General features: G+C 47.2%; 1 protein-coding gene across 1 annotated transcript in view; it reads left to right on the forward strand.

Moving 5' to 3' along the window:
- Positions 1-1638: 1638 nt before the first annotated feature.
- Positions 1639-17793, forward strand: part of COL13A1 (collagen type XIII alpha 1 chain) — a 48698-nt gene continuing 32543 nt past the window's right edge. Inside the window, exons 1-10 of the mRNA XM_072340662.1 lie at positions 1639-1659; positions 2782-2817; positions 6020-6070; positions 9587-9622; positions 11230-11256; positions 11735-11761; positions 12831-12857; positions 12961-12987; positions 13271-13297; positions 15016-15072. Coding sequence (XP_072196763.1) covers positions 2797-2817; positions 6020-6070; positions 9587-9622; positions 11230-11256; positions 11735-11761; positions 12831-12857; positions 12961-12987; positions 13271-13297; positions 15016-15072 — 300 coding nt within the window. The 5' untranslated portion in view covers positions 1639-1659; positions 2782-2796. The remainder of the gene's footprint in view (positions 1660-2781; positions 2818-6019; positions 6071-9586; positions 9623-11229; positions 11257-11734; positions 11762-12830; positions 12858-12960; positions 12988-13270; positions 13298-15015; positions 15073-17793) is intronic.

The following is a 17793-nucleotide window of genomic DNA, read 5'->3' on the forward strand; positions in this document are numbered from 1 at the left end:
GCTGGAAGCCCTGATCCACGCAAGCCTTCAGCAGTCATTTATCCCAGAGGCTTTCAGGGCTGGCCACTGAAGTGAATGTATTTCAGCATTAGCTTTGGGTTACAGGGACGAGATCGTGTCTCTGGGCTGCCCCAGGAAGGCACATACTGATACTAAAGGGATGTGGCACAAAACTGGTAGTGATGTTGGCATTTATATTATTGCCGTTAGAAACAGGAAAGAAAGCAATAGGTCAGCGCAGACATCTCCTGGAGAGCAGCCTGTGCTTTTGCAGGGCAAAGAGGACACACACTCCAGGCTTTCTTTGCAGCAAAAAGGGCTAGAAATTTAATATCATAATGAAAGATTGAAGTCTGGCAGAAACACGTGGGACCACCAGAGAAGTGCTGACAATATATGCTACCGTATCCTGGCTTCCTGTGACCCCTGAACCTGTCTCCACATGCAGACTTCTAGGACGGGCCGTGAGGAGTGCGACAGCCAATGGAAATAACAAGAGGAAGTCAGGCAGACCGAGCATCTTCAGCCAAAGTGGAATTTGTCCTGAGCTAACAGCACCTTTGTCTCACTCAGAACCTCTGGGTTTCCAGGAGGCTGGCAAGCGAGACTGGTTCAACTGCTGTGAGCAGAAGCTCACGGCTGAAGAGACGAGCAGAATCCTCTGTGTTAGTGTAGGAAATACTTGCTCCCCACATATTTCTTCTTATTAAAACCGGATGAAAACTCAAGCTTAAGAACAACAGACAGGGGCTCCTGGCTGGCTGGCTGTCAGACACGTATGTCATTCTAGACTGCGACCCCAAAGCACTGATGACCTTGCACCTCTCTACCAGATTTCTTTCCCAGCTTGCAAAAGACAATGTGTGGGGTGGTAAGACTGATGTTGACCACCCCACTGATGTTGACTGAGCATGGGAATGGACAGAAATCCACTTTAGAAATGCACTGAACCCAGCTTGTAGTCTTGGTCAATCAGGGGAAAAGCCGAGGAAAGGATGAACAACAGCCCCAGGAGCAAAATGAGCCTTTACACTCTCATCTTGCCCAACAGATGCTCCCCCTGTTGTCCTTGATGTCAGTCAAGGCTTTGGTGAAGGCAAGGGCAGCCCACAGTCATGCAAGAAATTTGGTGAGATTGGGATTGAAATGGGCAGAGGAAGGAAGGAAATGATGAAACCGTGCAATAGTACTGAGGTTCCCGGACTCTTTCGCTGTCTGGACCACATCCGAAGGAAAAGATCCTCTCGTGGATGTTTTCCCTCTCATTTCTGAACATGCAACATTTCTGTGGCAACTGCAGCAATTCCATACATGAAACATTAATATTTAGCAGATGGAAACTAAGGAGGAAAGTCAGAGCCCTGTAATTAGTTTGTTCTCAATGGACTTGCAGATACCTTCAGAGCCTGTGCAGGCAGCGAGCTGTGGGTAGAGCCATGCTGAAAGGACATTTTATGAACAGGTGATTAGGAAACCAAAGCAATCAGAGCTCATGGTCAACAAGCTGTAGAGAGATTTTTAACTGTTTTGTTTCCTAAGCCCTTACATATGATTTCTCTTTTTCAAGCCTTCCCTTTGGATTTTCAATCTAACTTTAATTTTTCCTTTTTGTTTTTGTGTTTTCTGTTTCAGGGTGCTACAGGAAGACCGGGGCTTCCGGTAAATACTTAATCCTTTCTTTTTTTTTTGTTCTCTCTTTCTGTCTGGTAATGAATTCATTTTTAGACCTCCAAGGTTTTTAAAGCTGTGAGAAGGTAACAATCTCACATAGTAATCCTAATGTGGAAAAATAGCATATTGCCAACAGGCCGTGGCTCCTAACGGCGTAGGAACCACAGGAGCTTCGTAGTACCAACCTGAAGGGCAATATAGTCCTTGTGAACTGTCCTACCTTTGGGATACATTACTTCTGAAGGAGTCTTTTTTCACCTTGAAGTGGTGCAGCGTGCTGTTTTCTCACTGATGGGGCTTGGTAATCGCTGCAGGATTTATAAGCCCTAAGTGAAATTCCACAAATGTGAAAGTCTGGATCTTTATGACTGTCTCCCAGATCTGCCCAGAACTCAGTTTTGACAACCAGGAATGCAGAATGTGATGATGTTTACTTTTTTCTTTTTTTTAATGTGTGAGGTAGAAATCTGCCTTGTAGGTAAGTAGCTGAAGGAAATTGCCGCTGGTCTTGTGGCATATGTGTTCATATGTTTATAAGGCTCTGTTCAGTGTCACCTGACCTCAAGTCATTCCCTAAACTGCTGTTAGGATTGCCCGACAATTCACTGGGCAGTATCTCAAAGGGGTAGAGAACACTGAACACAGCCACTCACATGTCTTCTTCCAGACATACTTTTTCCTGTGTCAGCTTGTTTTCCCACAGTTTTTTTTTTTTACTTCTGGACAGGAGCATATTTTCAAGTCCAAGAGTGATAACTCTATAAATAAATAGCTTACACTAGAGATGACTTTAGTGAAGAAAGAGAAAAAATGTGACACTTTACTACTGCGTGAAGCTGGTTCCCAGGACCTGGATTTTGTGAAGCAGTGGAAATGGGAATTAGACTTGGTTAGGTCTCAGGCCAACTGGTGACTTACACAGATTCTTAAAGACAGGTTGGGGTCCCCACAGACTTACTTTCTCTATAACTTGCTCTCTTCCTCTCTCAAAGTCCCTGGTTGCTTACACTGCAGCACTCAGCTGCATCTATGGCACAGCACATTTGTACAGTTTTATGACCTTGCTTTTGGCCAGTTCCCAATTGCCTCTGGTTTTGTCTTCATTGCCAGGGAGACAAAGGCGCAATGGGGATTCCTGGACGGCCGGTAAGTCAATACCTCCAGCATGTTCCTTGTCCTCCCTCTCCTCTTCCAACCCTGAGATGTCAGAATACTTCCAGGCTGACTCTGGGATGGTGTCCACGTGAGGAGAGCCACCCTCTCCAAGAGCCACACCTGAGAAGGCTCTTCTGGTTGCAACAGGGTGGCCAGCCCTGTAAAAACATACATGTGAAGGATGTTTCCTTCCATTCTGCTAACCACGGGCTTGCTAACATGCACCCCTGCCCACTGCCTACTGCTGCCCTTTCCAAATAACCCTGCCCCAAGCAAGGGGGCCATGCCCTGCCTGGCTGAGCACTGCATTCTAGGGCTGCTCTCCAATCAGGAACCTGGGATAAGGATGGGAAAGAAGGCTGGGGTTGGGACTGTGGCTGCCCCTCTCATTCCAGCCCTGCAGCCCGGGTTTTGGGGCAGGGAGTGTGCCCTTGCCGCTGACTCCTGTGTTTGTGTCTCTTTCTCTTTCTCTCTCCCCCGCACCCTCTTGCATGTGGCTGCGATGGGTGCCACTGACCCAGGGACTAAAAGGGCAACCTGGAGAGAAGGTGAGTTGGCTCCTCACAGCCCTTAGCATCCCTGGCTGCCTTCCTGTAGGGCCAGCCCAAACTGCCCAGCTGCAGCCCTGGCCACTGCAGCCAACTTAAGGTTTCCACTCCCTGGGCTGCCAGCTTTCCCCCAGCATGGTAAGTTTATCTCCCAAATTCTTCCCAGGCCACTCAGCCTCCAAAAAAGCTGTGTTTCTTGTTTATGATGATTTACTAACAGTGTACGAGTTGGCAGGCACATGCAAGGCTCCCTTCAAGGCTTCCTGCGTGTTAACCACTGAGTTTCTTCCACGCTGGCAGTGCTGCTTGCCCTAATCACCCTTGCAGTTCCTCTCTGCCTCTTGGGTCAGCACAATCTCTGCTGTGAGCCGCAGCAAGGAAAATGGGATGGCACGCTCCTGTTTCTGACATGGTGGGACTTGGCATCCACAACAATAGTGATGAGGTGCATTTGAGGTGTGTGAATAACTGGGAATCTGCAGCCAGAAGCAGTGAGTTATAGGAACTAGGAAAGAGATGAATATTCACCTAGTAGGGGAATCATCAGTGCGGGGCACCATCATACCAGAGCCATTTGCTGCTTTTCATGGAGGGTAGAAAAATACAGCAAGGAAGAGTGAGGTAGGATGGAGGGTCTCTCTCCTTACTTTCAGGCTTCTGCTTGTTTGTTGGAGCCTACAAATGTTGTCTAACAGACCAAGATTTCACTCTTAGTTGCCTGTGCTTCCCTAAAGCCCTCTGTGAGGTCCTTGGCTGTCCCAAGTTAGTTTTGCAGAGAGCTCTGTTGCTTGCAGGCTGCGTGGTTTATGGGATGCTCCATCCAAAGGCTGCTCTGCCCCGGGCACTTCTGGAGCCGCCTCTCAGGGATAGACAGAGCTTTCTAAAGACACGATGTTTCCTGCCCATTGCACATCGTGGGTGGCTAGGAGCTGGAGAGTGGCTGTTTGCTTTTCCAGCAAGGGATTTGCTGCTTTCATTCACATCCCATCTGAGCTGATACGCACACAAGCAAGGCTCTTCCCCAGTGCTGTCAGGAGGCAGTTGACCAGCTGCCTGTGGCTCCCATTACCCCAGAGCTCACCATATCCTTTCTTCTTTTATCTCTGATGCAGAAGTGTGAGAGGCTTCCTGGATATGCAGGTTATCTTAAAATGTGGGAAGGAGAGAGCTCAGCTGTTGTTCTGGCGGCTGTTAATTATGCGTCTCTTATCAGCCGCCTGTTACCGACTTAAGGACTTGTTTCCACGTCCACTTAGTGCAGTTCAGGCTTTGAAAGAGAAAAAGCCTTGGGCAAATTGTGCTGCACTTTCACCAGCAGCTTTGAGATTGTCACTCAAGCAGATAGAGCGGGCAGACCAGGCTGGTCCTGGCTCTGGGTGGGCACTCAGCACCTGCTGTAAGAATGAAGGCTGCCTGTGCCACTGCTGACCCAGCCCTTGCACTGGGGGGTAGATACAGGGCTAGTGTGGTGAGGGGGATTATTGCTGTTGGGACCTCTGTACTGAGCCTTAACTGGGCTGAAAATCAGCCTCAAAGTCTCCAGTCCTTCTTGCAGTTCAGCTTGGTGTAGGAGAGGCAAGATCTCAGGTATTTCTGAATTGGTACCTGTATTGGTTTTCAGGTACCAAGGATGGTCTCTAAATTGAAGATTGCCTTAGGATCTGTCCCAAACTGAATCAGTGTCATACATAGTTAATCATACTACTTGTCTCCATGGCAGACCCAATTTCTTCCAGAAGCCCTGTATTTTCTGGATTCCCCCTTCTCCACCCTGAACACACACTTTATTCTGTGCTGCATGTCAAGCTGCTTCAATCTGGAGTTATTTAATTTAGACCTAAACTTTTGCATTCCTGACCGGTCATTAAATCTCAATTGACCTATTCATAGAATAGCTAGCTTAGCAGTTAAAAAACATGGCTGGTTTGTGTAACCCCCTTCCATTTTTCCTTACTCTGTAAGAGATAACATGGTCTTTGGTATGGAGCTCTGCAGCCAGTGTTTCCATACTGCCTACAAATGATGTTCTTATAAATGATCACTGGAGAATATTCAGAATCTGTGGGGGTTTCTTAGGTTATTTTTCCCCACATATTTTGCTTGTTTGCAGAAGACAGGTTGCTTTACAAAGGGTATACAGGATGTGCAGAAAGCAGTCACTAAAGTGTAGCTGTGTCTGGGGAGGAATGTGGAAAGTGCTCACAAAGTTCCAAACTGTGGATGGGGTGGGATGGGATGGGACCAGGGACTGAGGGTGAGCTTTAGCAATGGAAATTACAGAAAAACCTTAATAATCTCTCAAGCTGAAATTTGACCAGACATATTCTGGCAACAGTAGGGGTTTCAGAAAGTCTTTCACACTTGTGAGGTGGCAGAGCCTGTGTTTTGCCAACAAGTATTTTACACATTTATAATTTCACTTGCTGCACAGCTTCCATTATTTTTTTGTTGTTGTGTATGGATAGTCCCAAATTGCACCTCTTCACCCAGAGTGAGCTGGGGGAGGCCAGAATGGCAGCTGACGCATGAGCCCTGACATTCTTATACATTGAACACCCTCATTAAACCTCAGTCTTTATGGCAATGTCATTTTCTTTGTATTTTCACCTCTTCTCACCCTTTTTCCTTTCCCCATCTCTCTGCAGGGTGCTCCAGGAGAAGCAGGCATGTCTATCATCGGGCCCCGTGGTCCACCCGTGAGTGACTTTCCACTCTATTTTTGACTGAGTCAGGATGTGGGCAAGTTACAGGGAAACAAACATTTAGGAGGGGCAGCAAGGCAGCATCAGCTGGAGAGAGCAAAACCCCTGTATAATGTGGTTCCCATGCTAAGCCAGGCTTGGTTTTATACCGCTATTATATACTATATATAATGAAATTACAGCTCATACTTCAGTACAGACGAAGAAGCCTCGCCTTGCAAGGAAACTATAGTCCTGTATTTGAAAGGAAAAAAACATCTTCTTGCAACAGGACCACTCCTGTTTTTGAGGAGAATGTGCTATTTGCCTGGCTGATCTCAGCCTTTGGTTTCATTAGTGAAGGACAAACCCCCAGTTTTGCAGAAGGGCAGGATCAGAGCTAAGCTGGTGGCTAGGGAGCTCGCAAAGACGATAGATCAGAGTTGTCCAGAGGTCTCTATCAATACTCAAAGCCTTGGAAACTCTTTGCCAGTGTTACTGAAATCTTGAAGACCCCTTTGCTGACTGGGGAGCACAGGAAAAGCAAGGGAGGATTTTACACCTCACTCCAGCAAAAGCAAGGAGTCAGCCAGGCAAAGCTTTTGTGAATGTAGGATCAGTAAAATCAGGCCAGCACAACTTTAATGGCTGGAGCACTTATGTGCCCTAAACACTGGATGTTTCTTGCTCTGCAGTTCAGCCATCAAGTCTCTGCTTTTGTGCGGATGCAGCCAGTCCTCTCTCCATCCCTGTGCAGCTTTCTCTGGGAATTTCCATGAGAAAAGACCCAGGGTCTTAATTCTCTCCCTCCCTCTGGGCACTTCCGATTTTGATTAACCTGTGAACAGCACTGTCCTTGACCTGCCAAGAGGATGGGCTGCTGGCGACTTTTGTTTCACAGCAGAGGTCAAGTGAGAGAGACCTAGGCAGCACGAATGCTTGCCTACATCTGGCTTTCCAATTAGCTTTCCAAAAGAAGAGTTTCTAATAAGTAACAGCTTTGTGGATTCCCAGGCCCACCTGCCCAGCACACTGGAGTTTGAGAAGCGACAGAACTGAAGCAAAAGAGTTTACTTAAGCATTTGTTACACAACAGATCTCCCTTGGTCGCTTGGCCAGGTGAGGAGAGTGGGCTGATGGGTTCCTTCATGCTAATCTCTGAGAAATGCCACCCAGTGCCATGAGCAGATTTTGGAGGGTAAGGGCTGCATGTTTCTTCTGTTTCCCTCAAGCTGTAGCTCTCAGCCTAGTAACAGGAGAGAAAACCTGGTGGTCCCCATCAACGTAGGACCTGCAGATGTAGCTGGGCACTTCTCTTTCCCTGAAGGATGTGTGCCTAGTCTGCAAGACAGACTGAATGTCTCTTTTAGTGCTGCTTATTTGCCTCATTGCCTTTGCTGCCATTTGGGAAAGCGCAGAACATGTTGCACCTCAAAAAAACAAACAGAAAAACAACCAAACAACCAACCAAACAAAAAAAAACACCCAGGAAACTGAGATGACAAGTGATTTTTAAGAGGAGTTTTTGCCTAGTTTGGTCAGAGCCCTGAGGTGTGAAAAGTGGGGCAGCTCCCTGCTTCCACCCCCAAAGCCTTTGTGAAGATGATTCCGTTTCCAGGGGAGCTGGTGGTAGGTCAGAAGGATGGCTGAGCACCGAAGACAAACACAGGAACCCCAGCCAAGGGGCCACTTGGGAAGATGTGGGATGAGAAATAGTTTCCAGATTTTCATTTGAAGGTTAAAGTTTTTGCTCAGAGCTGCTTAACTCCTGGCCAGAGAGGGACAGTGTGCCGATAGTGGCAGAAACAGATGATCTCCATGATTTGGCAGCTCCCGGGATTACATACTTCATAGGATCAACATTTTAAAAAGAAGACAAGGAAAAACAGCTACCCAACAAAAACAGACTCTTGGAATCACTCACTGCTGAACTGTTGTTTTGGCCTGATACCGTGCAAATCACTCTGCCGTCCTCCAAGGAGTAAGAGGCAGCAGTCTGCAGTCTAGAGAGGAAGCCAAATTGCGCCATTTCCAGATTTTCTCCTTAATTCTTTTTTTAGCACTTCTTGTCTGGGGAGGCTTCCAGCAGGGAGCCAGAATTAATGAATTGTGGCTAGGCTCTACTTGATTTTTGCCTTTTCGGAAAGCAGTGGTGGACAAATCCTTTAATTTACAGCCTGTCTTCCCTCCTGGTCACTGGCCAATGGGACCAGGTGGTTTTATATGTATCTTGCAATGCAAAGCAAAGTTGACCAAGTTCAACTTAGCAAAACTAAGAAAACAATGCAAACGTAATCAGGTCCTGCTAGCACTGTGTATAAAAACACAACTGTTTGGTGCAAGTCCAGGCATTTTGTGGTAGGGGCAGCCTTCAAACTGTGCAAAGAGGTTATTTATCCCCAACCTCAGCAGGACCGAATCCCCACTGAACCTCTCTGCAGGTGCAGGGAGGCTGGAAGAGGTGCAACCTGAAGGTCTTACCTCTCCTGCTGATGTGATGAGCCCTCTCTGAAGGGGACAGCATTGCTTTGCTGTGGCAAACCTCATCAGCATCTTGCAGCCGAGCCAACCTGTACCGTTCTTCCCCTTCTTTCGGATTGCTCTGGTTAAGATGAAAAAGCAAACTCTTTCTCATACCCATATCTTTTGTAGGAGACAAAAAATACAAAAAAAATACAAAGAAAAAATAAATTCCTCAGGTAAAATGGTATCTTTACTAGATGCCCAGAGACATAGGGCATCTGTGTCTTGGAGTGTTGTGGACTCCAGAAAAAGAATTACGTGAAGAAGCATTTCTTCTTTTTTCTTTCTACCACCACCTCTCACCCACCCCAGTGTTTTTAAGTGAGTAACAAAGAAGCTGTTAAATACATTGCAAGCCAGTGTGTTTGCTGTAATTATTTGCAAACTGGTAGCAGGAAAAGGCAGGGGTAAAGGGCTTGGTGCTCACGTTCCTTATAACACCACTCCTTTTTCCCTTAGCTCTTAGTTGAGAAAAAGCAGCCAAAGAGAAAAAAACATATCTGCTCCAGAATTATTTGTGAGGAAAATGAATGCACTGGGACATGACACAGGGGAAGGGGGAGAAGAGGAATGGCTGTATTTAGACACCAGTGACCTGCAAGGTTTGTCTTGCACAGAGCAGCATCCTACATTAAACGCCTCCAGTTTATGGCAGCAAGGATTGCCATAAAATGAGCTCAGCCTCTGGAACGTACTCCAGAAAGCTCATGTATGGGCTAGGGACACCCATTTAATTAATGGAGAAACTTCAAGGAAACTGCTTGCAATCCAAACTGGACCTGCTCCAGCATTTTCCTGGCCCTGTATAAATTGGAGTGGGAATGTGAGATTTCCCCTTCTTCCCCAGTTGTATTCTCCTTGGAGGGCAAGTAGGTCTTGGGTAACTCCTTGGAGAGTCGTAGGATAAATGGGCAGAGGATAGAGAAAAGGTTTCATAGACAGAACTTAGGGTCCATCGGAATCCTTTTCAGTTCCTCTAAACTACTGTCTCTGTTTCATCCTTTCCAGGGACAGCCTGGAACAAGAGGTTTTCCTGGATTCCCAGTAAGTGTAACTGCTAGATTGATGAGGTACATGTGTGTGGTATTACTAAGAAGTGTCATTAGCGCTTGCTGTACCTTATCATTTGTCCGATGCCAATGTCATTAGTGCTTGCTGTACCTTATCATTTGTCTGATGCCAGGGATCTGAGCTGATACTCCTGGAAAAAAGTAATGTTTTCTTCATTTGCTTTCTTCTTTTGTCTTTTTCTTTTCTTTTTCTCTTTTCTTTTCTTTTCTTTTCTTTTCTTTTCTTTTCTTTTCTTTTCTTTTCTTTTCTTTTCTTTTCTTTTCTTTTCTTTTCTTTTCTTTTCTTTTCTTTTCTTTTCTTTTCTTTTCTTTTCTTTTCTAGTGATGCTTAGGGGAAAACCAAACAAACCATAGTATGCCAAAAGGAAATTAATTTAAAGAAACCCAAAATGTAAGCGTTAAAATAACATAGTTGAAGCCCGATCTGTTTAGTGAAGGAGAAGCATCCTGAGAAAATACTCCCCAAACAAAGAAAATAACCGTTGGGTAGGTGAAATTCCAACCTTAGTTGAGCTTTTAGGTGATACTGCAGTAGCAATGAGCATCTGTAATCCAAACAGGGCCTTGTGGGATGCAGTTCAGATGGGAACTGGCTTGAACACCATGATCATGCCAAAGGGAAAGGGCAAAAAGCACAAGAAGGGGGGGATTTTTCTCCAATTTGAATTTACAGATGGGTAAGGGAATGAGAAACAAGCCTACAAGAGGACAAAGCACATTTCATTTCAGTTTTACAGTTGCTGACAACGCTCTGTGGAGCATCAAGGCTGCTGGAAAGCTCAAACGGTTGCTATTTATTCTTATGCACTTCTCCTGGACAGCTAGGAAGCCTAAGGCAAACACAAACAGCCCTGGCGCCCTGGCTCCCACTGAGCAGCTCAGCTGCTGCTCCAGGACACATAATGTGCTAGAGCAGGTCTTCAGAGGAGGCTCTTGCCTGGAAAACAGGAGGAATTGGCAGCCTCTGAGCTGTCCGACCTGGCTCTGCAGCTCTGCCCTTAGTGAGAAGGGGGGCTGTGAGCTGCCCTGAGGCTGAGGAGAAGCAGATCTCCCCTGGCCCTTGTGGTCTTTGGCTTTTGGAGCAGCAGAGAAATCAGCCCAGCTCATGAGAAAGTGTCGAGTGGGACGGCGCTCCACAGGGCCTGTTTTTCGTCACATCCTACCTTCAAAATGCTGCTGAGCTCTGTGTCACTTCTTCCCTGGGACACTTTTATTATACTATCATTCACAAAAATTCCTGTTTTTCTAGTGGCGGATGCCTTTTTAAATCCAAACCTGCAGATAACTGTGCTGATTTTCAATTAATTGATGAGACGCTGCAAAATGTGAAATGCTGAGGGTTTCTTTTTCCTGCACATTGCCAACAAATAACCTCTCCTGCATCCCCTTCTTGTGTCCAGCTTTGCTGTTGAAATGAGCTGACAGTGAGAAGGTCCCAGCAGAAGCAGAGAGGAAACTTGGGTGGTACCCAGCTGTGTGGTGTTGTGGCACATAGTTTTTGCTGGGGCAGGTGAACAGATGCCCAGGTGAAAGCATTTCTCATCTCTTCTCCCACTCCCCCTCCCCCTTTTTTTCTTTCAGGGTCCTATTGGCTTGGATGGCAAACCGGTAAGCAAACAGCCTCTCTTGAAGCTTTGTGCCCTGACACTTCTCACTCTCCTACCAGCTTGCGTGCTGCAGAGTATGTTTTTAAGAGGATTATTTTGCAGTGTCATGCGCATGCATGGATTCAATGAAAATCAGAAGGTTGGCAGGCAGGATGATGCCACAGATACCTTGAGAGAGATGCAGGTGTCAAAAGATTAGGGAGAGAGCACAGCTGCTTCCTTTCTAGGCAAACCTATGAACCAGCACCTCACAAGGGCAGCAGCCAACCTGCTGCAGGGAAAAACCTCAGTGTTCTGGGTGCTGGGGAGCAATGTCATGTTAGCTATGTGAGCAAAGCTCCACATGTTTGATGTTGCATCTCCCTTGAGAAGTAATAGAGGCTTTGAGTACTTCCCAAGGCATGGGGTAAGCAGGTAAAGCAAACATCTTCTAGAGGTTGCACTGGCTGAAACTGAAGGATGTTTTCTTTCTTTTGCAGGGTCATCCTGGACAGAAAGGGGAGATGGTAACAACAACAACAAAAATTATATGTGCTTGTGGTTGATGGATTGGTTTGAAGTGGCATTGCCTGTCAGCTGGAATTGAGCTTGTAGGCAGACTAGTGGTCACAGCTTCAGCTAATGGCCTAGCTACATACCCAGCTTTGTAACTTCATTGCAGTGCAGAGATGCACGCCTGTAATCTTTACATTATGGCTATCAGATTCGTCATGTTACAACAGCAAGTCCATAGTTATGCATGGGATATGTTTTCCTCACAGTTAGCAATTATGTTCTTTAAATATAATCTGGGAGCTGACGTTTTTTGTGGTTGGCCTCATAGCAGAAGTAAAAGTTGATGGAAAGTTTTCTGAAAACCCATCTGGTGGCTTTCAACTTATCTAACAAAAAAAAAAGTGTGTTTTTTGTTTTGAATGCTTTTCTTTCCTGTCTTGAAGCTCTGTTTCATTTGTGCATCGTACCAAAATGCTTCCATTTGGGAATGATAAACTTGGGTTATCCTTCATGGGAACCCAAATGTGATCTTGTTTCTCTCAACTTCTCAGAAGATGAAATCCCCAAACATGAGCATGCCAAGGTAGCAGCTCTGTAGTCAGCTTTGCTCAGTGAACTTCTGGATGTTTTCTTCAGCAAATTCTGTTTCTGGAGCCCGAGTGTAGCAAGTGTAGCCCTCTGGCAAGCACATGTTGAAGATCCCCATCCCCTCTCCCTGGCAGAGGGTGAGCTGCCATCCCTCAGTTGCACAACCCCTAGCTCAGGCTTCAGTCTTGGCTGCTGCTGGTTCGATCCCAGTGCGTCAGCCGAGCAGACGTGCTGTCAACTGAGGTCCAGGGAACAATGAGGGTGTGTTTTCCTGATGCTTTTTCCCCCCTCCTTTTAATAAATCCCCCCCGTGGTGCAGCCAGAACATGTGTGCATTTTCACTCCTCCCCAGTAACAAAGGGAACCCAGAACTCTCTTGGGAACTGTTCTCCACAAAAGTCTGTAAAAGCTGAGTTTCCACCTACTCTCTATACTGACAGCTATTGTCACTGTAAACCCATCTTGTACTCATGACTGTGTGTTTCTTTAAAGGGTGCCGCAGGTCCCAGGGGACAGCCCGTAAGTACCCTTTCTTTTGTGTTTGTATCTCCCCCCCAGTCCCTTTCCTCTTGCATATACAGAACTTTACCGAGAGCCTTCCAAAATCTCATCTCTTTTATAGGGACCCCCAGGACAAAAAGGAGAAAAGGTAATTTGAATGGGCAATACGCTGAAAACTGCACGAGCAGAGATGTGGGCTGGCCTGGTGCTGCTCGGCTTGATTTTGAGTGGCTGAGAGATGCAGGAAAAGCAGAGGGCTGCGGGGTCAATGGGTGGGAGGTAGGCTGCTTATCGGGTGCAAATTGGCATAGCCTCACTGAGTTCAATAGAGCCACCGTGATTTACACCTTGCGGATCTGCCCTCCAATGTCTATTTTGGTTCTCTCTGTTTGTGGTTTAAACTCTTTTCTTTTAATCCCCTTCTTTCACAGGGTCAGTGCGCAGAGTACTCCCACAGGGTAAGTCATTAGCGTTATTATCGTCTGTCCTGTGCCTTCCTGAATGTTAATCCCCCTTTCGTTTGAATGGCTTTTTGTTGGAAATATAGATCGTTTCATGAACAAGATGCGTCATCCGGGCCTGAGAACAGTGCTCGGCTGATTGATGTGTTTCACAGAAAAGCTGCAGATAAGGACTTCCAGGAGGGATGTTGGCTCTAAGCTCTCTTCCTGCCCACTGGGGATGACCCCCAGCTAAATGCTGTCATTGCTTCTTTCTGGAGAGCCTCTGTGCTGCAGTATGGTGGGGGGGAATGTTGGTCTCTTCACCTCAAAGCTCAGTGAAACATGAAGTTTTTGTAGGAGCAGAGAGCACTGGCTCGGACCCACTTCCACAGTCTGCCATGGGAGGACTGGTGGCAGACTTATAATGAAAGCCAGGCTGTTGTCCCCCTTACCTCTGTGTCCTGGTGTGGCCAGCATGTACCGCCGCCAAGAGAGGAGAGAGTACATCATGGAGTTCAAGGGGATTACAGGGGCAGAATTTAACCAGCTCTAAAAACAACCAGAGTGCTGAAAATCCACTGGAAATGCATTTGGAACAACATCATATGAAGTGGCTGGAATTTGTGATCTGGGTGTACAGGGAGACAGGCTTAAGGGCTTTCTGTTTATTTTTGATGAGCCTCTGAACAATTAGCTGGGCTCTGGTGCCTGTCCCCAGGGGAGCAAGGCACTGGATGCTCTGCGTAGCGGAGGCAAGAGCACAATCTCAGCTGGCAGCAGAGAGATGGGAGCAATGGGCAAATGCCAGCCCGGGTACAATAATAGCAGGTCAGCTGTGTTTATTTAGGTGAGGCGGCTCACTAGATCGTTATGTTAAAAAGAAGCTAACAACAATGTTTGCCCAAGCGGTGTCCTGGATTCTTGTTACAATCTTTGGCTCCTGTCTGTCCTCAGAGCTCAAGGGGAAAAGCAGGGATAGGACTGGCAGCAACACTGGGAAGCAAAGGTGCAGGCTGTGCATCACCAGGTGCAGCCTGGGGCTAGGGCACACAGGTTTGGTGGGCTGGGCTGTAGGCACCCTGGGGTGATGCCACAGGGCTGGGACAGCAGGGAAGAGGTTGGTGCAAAGGCTCACGTTCCAGCAAAGCCTTGGTGATGCTTCCTTGGCTCTCCAGGGATAGCTCTGGTCTCACTGAAGCAGCAAGCAGGGAAGAGATGTGCTCATGGGAGGAGTGACTGCCACCACATCAGCTCTGAGGTGGGCTGTCCTGGAGTGTCTAGTCACAAGTGCAAGGCTGGGCTGCAGTTCCTTCTCTTCCTCCCAGAATCAAAGTGAGAATGAACTCTGTCATATATGTGCCCTACATTTGACTGAATTGCAATTTCTTCTTGCTTTACTGGTTGATGAGGGCTTTCGTTGGGTTACTTTTTAGGCAAGGAGGTGAAAACCAATATCCTAAAAAGCCAGAGATGTTGTTTCAGTTTTGTTAGGTCTTTGTTTTCTTAGGAAGGAAATGTAAGTTTAGGATGTGTGCCTTGGCTCACGTTGTAGTTTTCTATTTTTCCTTCTGTATGGCCTGTGGCTCTGCAAGGGATGATCCCAGGCATGGGGCTGCCCCAGAGTGCCACCTGGGGCTTAGCACTGGGAAGAGAGGAGCAGCCACACTTTGTCTGCTCTCAAAGACATCATGTGTCTCACTGACCCCCTGTTGTGTGTCTTCCCTGTCCCCTAGGAGTATCTAAGTACCACCCTTGCAGCCCTGCGCTCTAACCAGATCCTTACGCTGAAGGTTTGTGGGTAACAGCCTGACGGACCAGTTCTGATGCAAAGGCACAAGGCATCCAATATTGCACGCTCCTCTTACCATTGGGTCCAGAGGCTGCAGGAGGCTTTAGGCTCCTTCTCTAAATGAGCCTACTTGCATCCAAATCCTCTGTTAGATCTTGTCTGTGTTTTTGGAAGGGCTCATACTGCTTCCCTCCGTTTTCCCCTTCATCTTTTTCAGCATCCTCCCTCTGCTTCCCTGCACTCCGTGTAATATTTCAGAATCAGTGTATTTGAGCACAGCCACAGAGTGTGGCGATGCTGCAATATTGGATGGCCGCTTCCTATTGCAACAAGACTGTGTCCTAGCTTTTGCTGCCAGAGCAAGGGGTGGCATTTAAAGGGACTGAGCAGTGCTGCTGGGGTGCAGGGTCACTGTGGTTGGAGACCTGCAGGCACACCTCTGGGACCAGCACATGGGGAATGGCTGTGCACAGTGGCACAGGCTTTTGTGCTTGAGCACAGAATGCTCCTTTCTCTTCTCCCTGTGTAAATGGAGAACAGCTTCAATGGAAAACTGATAGGAACAGGAAAGTGGATCAGGCCAGAAAAGCATTCCTGGGCCTAGAGCTGCTGTGGTGACTGCCAGGCTGACAGCAGCGTGTATGCAAGTAGAAACTGGATACTGCAGGAGGATGAACAAATGCTCCTGAGCTTTAGTGCATTTGATTGCTGTGTGTCCGGGTCAGCTTTGTGCGCTGGGGCAGCATTCCTGGCTATAAGCAGTTGGAAGCTGCTGTTACTGTTATGTGAGGAAAATCAAAGTGCGGGCTTCCAAGGCAGTACTCTGCTCAGGGCTCAGAGACACCAAGTTCTTGTCTTCTCCCTTGGCAGTGTTCATGTAGCCAAATGGACCATGCTGGAGTCCTTGTGCTGGCCCTGAGCCCCTCTACTGACCCCAGCCAGCCACACTGCCATCCGCACCCCAGGGAAGGGTGAGACCCCGGATACTTTCTTGTGAGGGAAGAGGGAAAAATATGGGAAAGCACACTTGGAACAAACTTGGAGAAGATGAGCTTTTTGATAGCTGCCTCAGATCTGATGATGAGAACTGAAGAGCAGAGCTAGTGTGGGGGTGTCTTGCAATAAACGCTGCCTGGGAGTGGAACTGAGTCAGAAATCCCCTGGGTGAGCTCTCTCTGAGCAGAGGAAGCTGCAGCAACTCTGTACTGGAGGCCCTGGTTGGCTCGGAGTGGTGGACAGCACGTCCCCCGTGAGCAGTGCATGGTGCACAGGAGCTCAGAGGTCTGCCTGCAGGTACCTGTACCACGTGCGGCTGCACGCAGTCATTGACTTTCACAGCAATCTCTCTGTTCCCCTTTTTTTCTGTTCTCTCCCCTGGCTGCTCTCTGACTCTCGATGCCCTAATGGCCTCCTTTGCCCTGTGACCTTCTGGTTTGATCTCCAGCTGTTGCCTCTCCTCAATTCAGTGCGGCTGGCTCCACCTCCGGTCATAAAGAGACGCACTTTCCAGGTAGACCTTTCCTCATTGACTGTTTCTAATCCCGTTCTGATGCTTGTGATTAATCAGCTTACTACCTGTGTGTCTTTCCCTACAAAGGGGCTTCCAAGGGACTGAGGCAGAGCTGAAGGATGTTGTTTGAAGTGGAGGAAATCTTTGATGTGATAATGTGGCTAAAAAGAAACGAAAGGGAGCCAGTGCTTAAATCTAAAAGAAATGGGCCATGAAACTGCAGCCCGGACTGTTGACAAGCAGTCTCCTGCTTTACTAAGTCAGGTCCTGAATATTCAGTATCCAGAAGAGGTTGGAAACCTCTTGCTGAAATGTAGCTAATGTCTGTGAAGTTTAAGTGAGATGAATGAATAGCAAACACTTCTGTGGGCTAGACTGGTCTGAGACACTGGGGAAAGCGTGTTTAAATAAGCTCTTATAATCATTTCATTAAATTGCATTAAATCTTTGTGTAAACACATTTATTTTGGTTTCCAGGGCCATAACTCATGTTTACTTTAGTTATTTTGGTAATGAATTCATAAAATGAATTACGGACGTATGAATGGTAGTGAGTAAGAGCATCCATAGTCAGAGTTCATGTGGCTTTTAATGAGCCCACTTAAATTATCCCCGTTCCATCACTTGGGATGGACTTTCCCGTGTGGATAAACCGCTGTAATTACCCCACTGGAGTGTGCTGGGCACCCTCTATGAAGTGGCTGGGTTTTGTCACTCTGCCGTCTGAACTGCCAGATGCTAGCGGGGCACTGCAGTGCCACGAGGTGCCTTCCCAGCACTGTGTGAAATCCCGGTGTTATCACTTGAGCCTGTGCTCTCAGCCCAGTTCCTATCAGCTCAGTGTTCACGCCGCATAAAGCCCTATGGCTTGTGTGAGTTGCCCTTTAAAGTAACAGTCTGAAGAGCCAGGCCAAAGGCTGACCTCTTGGGAAGGCTTTGAAAGCTGAAGTTCCTATCCAGGATGAAGTGGGAAACTTGAATAGCTGCCCCATGTCTTGTCGTCAGCCAGGGTTGCAAATTCCCTCCATCCCCAGAGGTCAGCTTCACTAGAGAATTTTGCTGTGATGTTTAGCTGCTGCTGCCTTATTCATTCTCTAAGTGAGACGAAGTGTAAACCATTCCTCCAGATCTGCCAGCACCAAGCAATTCCAGAAGCTCGACGTTTGAATGCTAAGAAAAAACACAAGGCTGTAAAGTAAATGCTAGTGCTTG

Source organism: Excalfactoria chinensis, chromosome 6 (genome assembly GCF_039878825.1).
Source record: "Excalfactoria chinensis isolate bCotChi1 chromosome 6, bCotChi1.hap2, whole genome shotgun sequence".
Classification (NCBI taxonomy): domain Eukaryota; kingdom Metazoa; phylum Chordata; class Aves; order Galliformes; family Phasianidae; genus Excalfactoria; species Excalfactoria chinensis.